Below are 2,365 nucleotides of genomic sequence, written 5' to 3'. Positions count from 1 at the left end.
CATCTGCTTGCATGGCACGGGTTAACTGAGCCTGTGGGATTGTGCTTACCTAAACAAAACCACTGCAGTGAGGGGAAAAACAATGAATGGGTGGAGATGATCAGCCCATGCATTCCAGCTAGTGCAGTCCAGGCAGCAATGACAGCCTGAAGGTTGCAGCAGCATCGGGATCAGCATTCCAAGTGCACCAATCTTACAGTCTGGAGTGATTTTACGTGGAGCTGTTCTTTATTTGCTGAGCCATGGCCAGTAACCAGGCCAGCCTGCAGGATGATCAGAGCAGGCACTGCAAGTTCTTATCCTACATGTTCTACCAGGCTGTGAGAGATCACAAGCCTGTGTGGATGCTGGAAGACATGAGAACTATGGAGTATTTTTACTGGGAGGAAAATGCCAGCCTACGAACCTACTCACCTTCAGAAGCCCTTCTCTATGCAGTGGTGCATAATCACCTGCCTTATGCTCAGTATCTGCTGTCTCATTTTCCAGAGGAGGCTCTCAAGGTGCCTGGGGAACACTTCTGTTATTGCCCATCCTCTGCTCCTCACCTGGCCATGGCGGTCACATATGACAGGAGAGATATCTTGGGACTGATCATCAAAATTGCACACAAGCTCCCCAGCTTGAACTCCTATATCAATAGGGCTGGCTGCTTTCATCTGGAAGATGGGAAAACACCCCTGCACCTTGCCTGCGAACTGCTGAGGTCAGAGACGGTCCTCATCCTCCTCGGGAACGGAGCATCTCCCAGGATAGAGGACAGTAAAGGGCTGACCCCACTGGACGTCATCCTGGAGCAGATGTGGGACTCCAAAGTCAATGTCGCATCAAAGAAGCTCTGCCTCGACTACCTCTTGCTCTTCATGCCCAACCCACAGTTTAAGATGCGCAAAGTTCTGCAGGAGCATCCAGACCACTGGACAGCTTTGCTGGGAGAAGACAAATTCAACAGCCTGGTGGGGAACACACCTGCTTCTTTATATCTGCAAGCTATGCAAACTATTCTCCAGACTCTTCCCCCTTCCCACTTCCCTAAAAGCATCCAGGAACTACCTATACCTCAGGCACTAAAGCCCTTACCATCCTATGGCAAAAAGCTACCAGCAAAAAATGTGGTAAATGTTTTTCCTTGACTTTATTCAATGGGTCTTGGATATTCCAAGGCAACTTAGAGGAGCTGGTTATCCACCACCCTCTGCATTTTAGTGTGATTTTAGTACTTAACCTATTAGGCTATGCTGGAAAATCCAATATTTTGTGACAAGATTTTAAATGTCTTTTCTAACTGATTGCAGGCACGGCACTTTTAAAGGCAAAAGACTTCCTTGTTTTCTGTTTTGTTGTGCATGTGAAGGGTTAACTGTAGTTGAGACTGTGTAATGTTTGGTTTCTTAGCTGTCAGCTGGTATCAGTGTATCTGAATTCCCAATATGATAACTGTATCCTGTGTAATGCACCTGGGTTAAAAGGAATTACGTACCCAGTGGGATTTTTAAATGGTGTCACTGCTAGAACTGGGAGGAATACCATCCCCTGCTAACATGGTTCAAACATCAAGTTTCCTTTCTAACAATGCTCAAGCATCATTACTAATAATCACAAAGTGCATGGCTGATGCTGCAGAGATGCAGAGGCAGTTCCTGCAGGATAACTGATCCTACCAAGTTACTTTACAGCAGATCATGGTGTGGAGGGCATGAGTTCAGAGAGGGGCAGTGTGTGTATATTCCTGGAGGATGGGAGATAAAGATTCACAGAATATCTAATGGGAAGCATCCAGTCTCACCTGGGAGCGAGGGGGTTAAAGGCAATCCCAGCCCTGATGCCTCTACAGACTTGTGCAATGGGGAAGGAACCATTTTTCCCGCTGTCCAGTAAACAAATGGCAATTGGAGCAGGGACATTGGGAGCCCTATCTTTCACATGTGGCATTATTTCTCCTTGGCCTGTGTTTTGGAACGTATCTCTACAGGAGATGTAGCTGGCTAACTTGATTTCCCTGTGGGTCTCAGAGCCACAGGCATTTGTTACTTATCCTAAGCTGGGGTATGATGTTCTGCTGTTAAAAGCTGTTACTTGTTGTCAGAGTATTTTTGCCGCCCAGATCCAGACAGAAATCCTTACCCTGGAAGTTACAAAATGTTCCCACAAACTGGGCGCTGCAGGCAGGGTGAGTTTGCAGAAAGCAGGGCTGGGTCTGGGCAGCCTTCTGAGTAGCTCTGAATCACGCTGCCCTCTCTGCTCAAGGCACTGGTCCTGCTCTCCTGGCTGTTCTCAGCATCAATACAGCAGTGGCAGAATCCCATCTCCCTTTGGGGGACATCCCTTATTTTGGATACCAGTGTTCCCCACTCCTTGTAAGTGC

The 2,365-nt window shown here is 47.6% G+C and overlaps 1 protein-coding gene across 1 annotated transcript; it reads left to right on the top strand.

The window, feature by feature from the left end:
• The first annotated feature begins 242 nt into the window (after positions 1-242).
• Positions 243-1,133, top strand: LOC121365335 (ankyrin repeat domain-containing protein 9-like). Its single transcript, XM_041489436.1, has one exon. The coding sequence runs from the start codon at positions 243-245 to the stop codon at positions 1,131-1,133; it is 891 nt and encodes a 296-aa protein (XP_041345370.1).
• The last annotated feature ends 1,232 nt before the right edge of the window (positions 1,134-2,365 follow it).

The sequence above is a fragment of the Pyrgilauda ruficollis genome, unplaced genomic scaffold (assembly GCF_017590135.1).
Source record: "Pyrgilauda ruficollis isolate IOZ18807 unplaced genomic scaffold, ASM1759013v1 scaffold93, whole genome shotgun sequence".
NCBI classification, from domain to species: Eukaryota; Metazoa; Chordata; class Aves; order Passeriformes; family Passeridae; genus Pyrgilauda; species Pyrgilauda ruficollis.
The sequence above is the reverse complement of the archived record's forward strand: the minus strand, read 5'-3'. Positions and strand labels throughout refer to the sequence as shown.

Bases quoted from the DNA above. Each gene is read 5' to 3' on its own strand.
- LOC121365335 (XM_041489436.1), top strand. From the start codon at position 243: ATGGCCAGTAACCAGGCCAGCCTGCAGGATGATCAGAGCAGGCACTGC.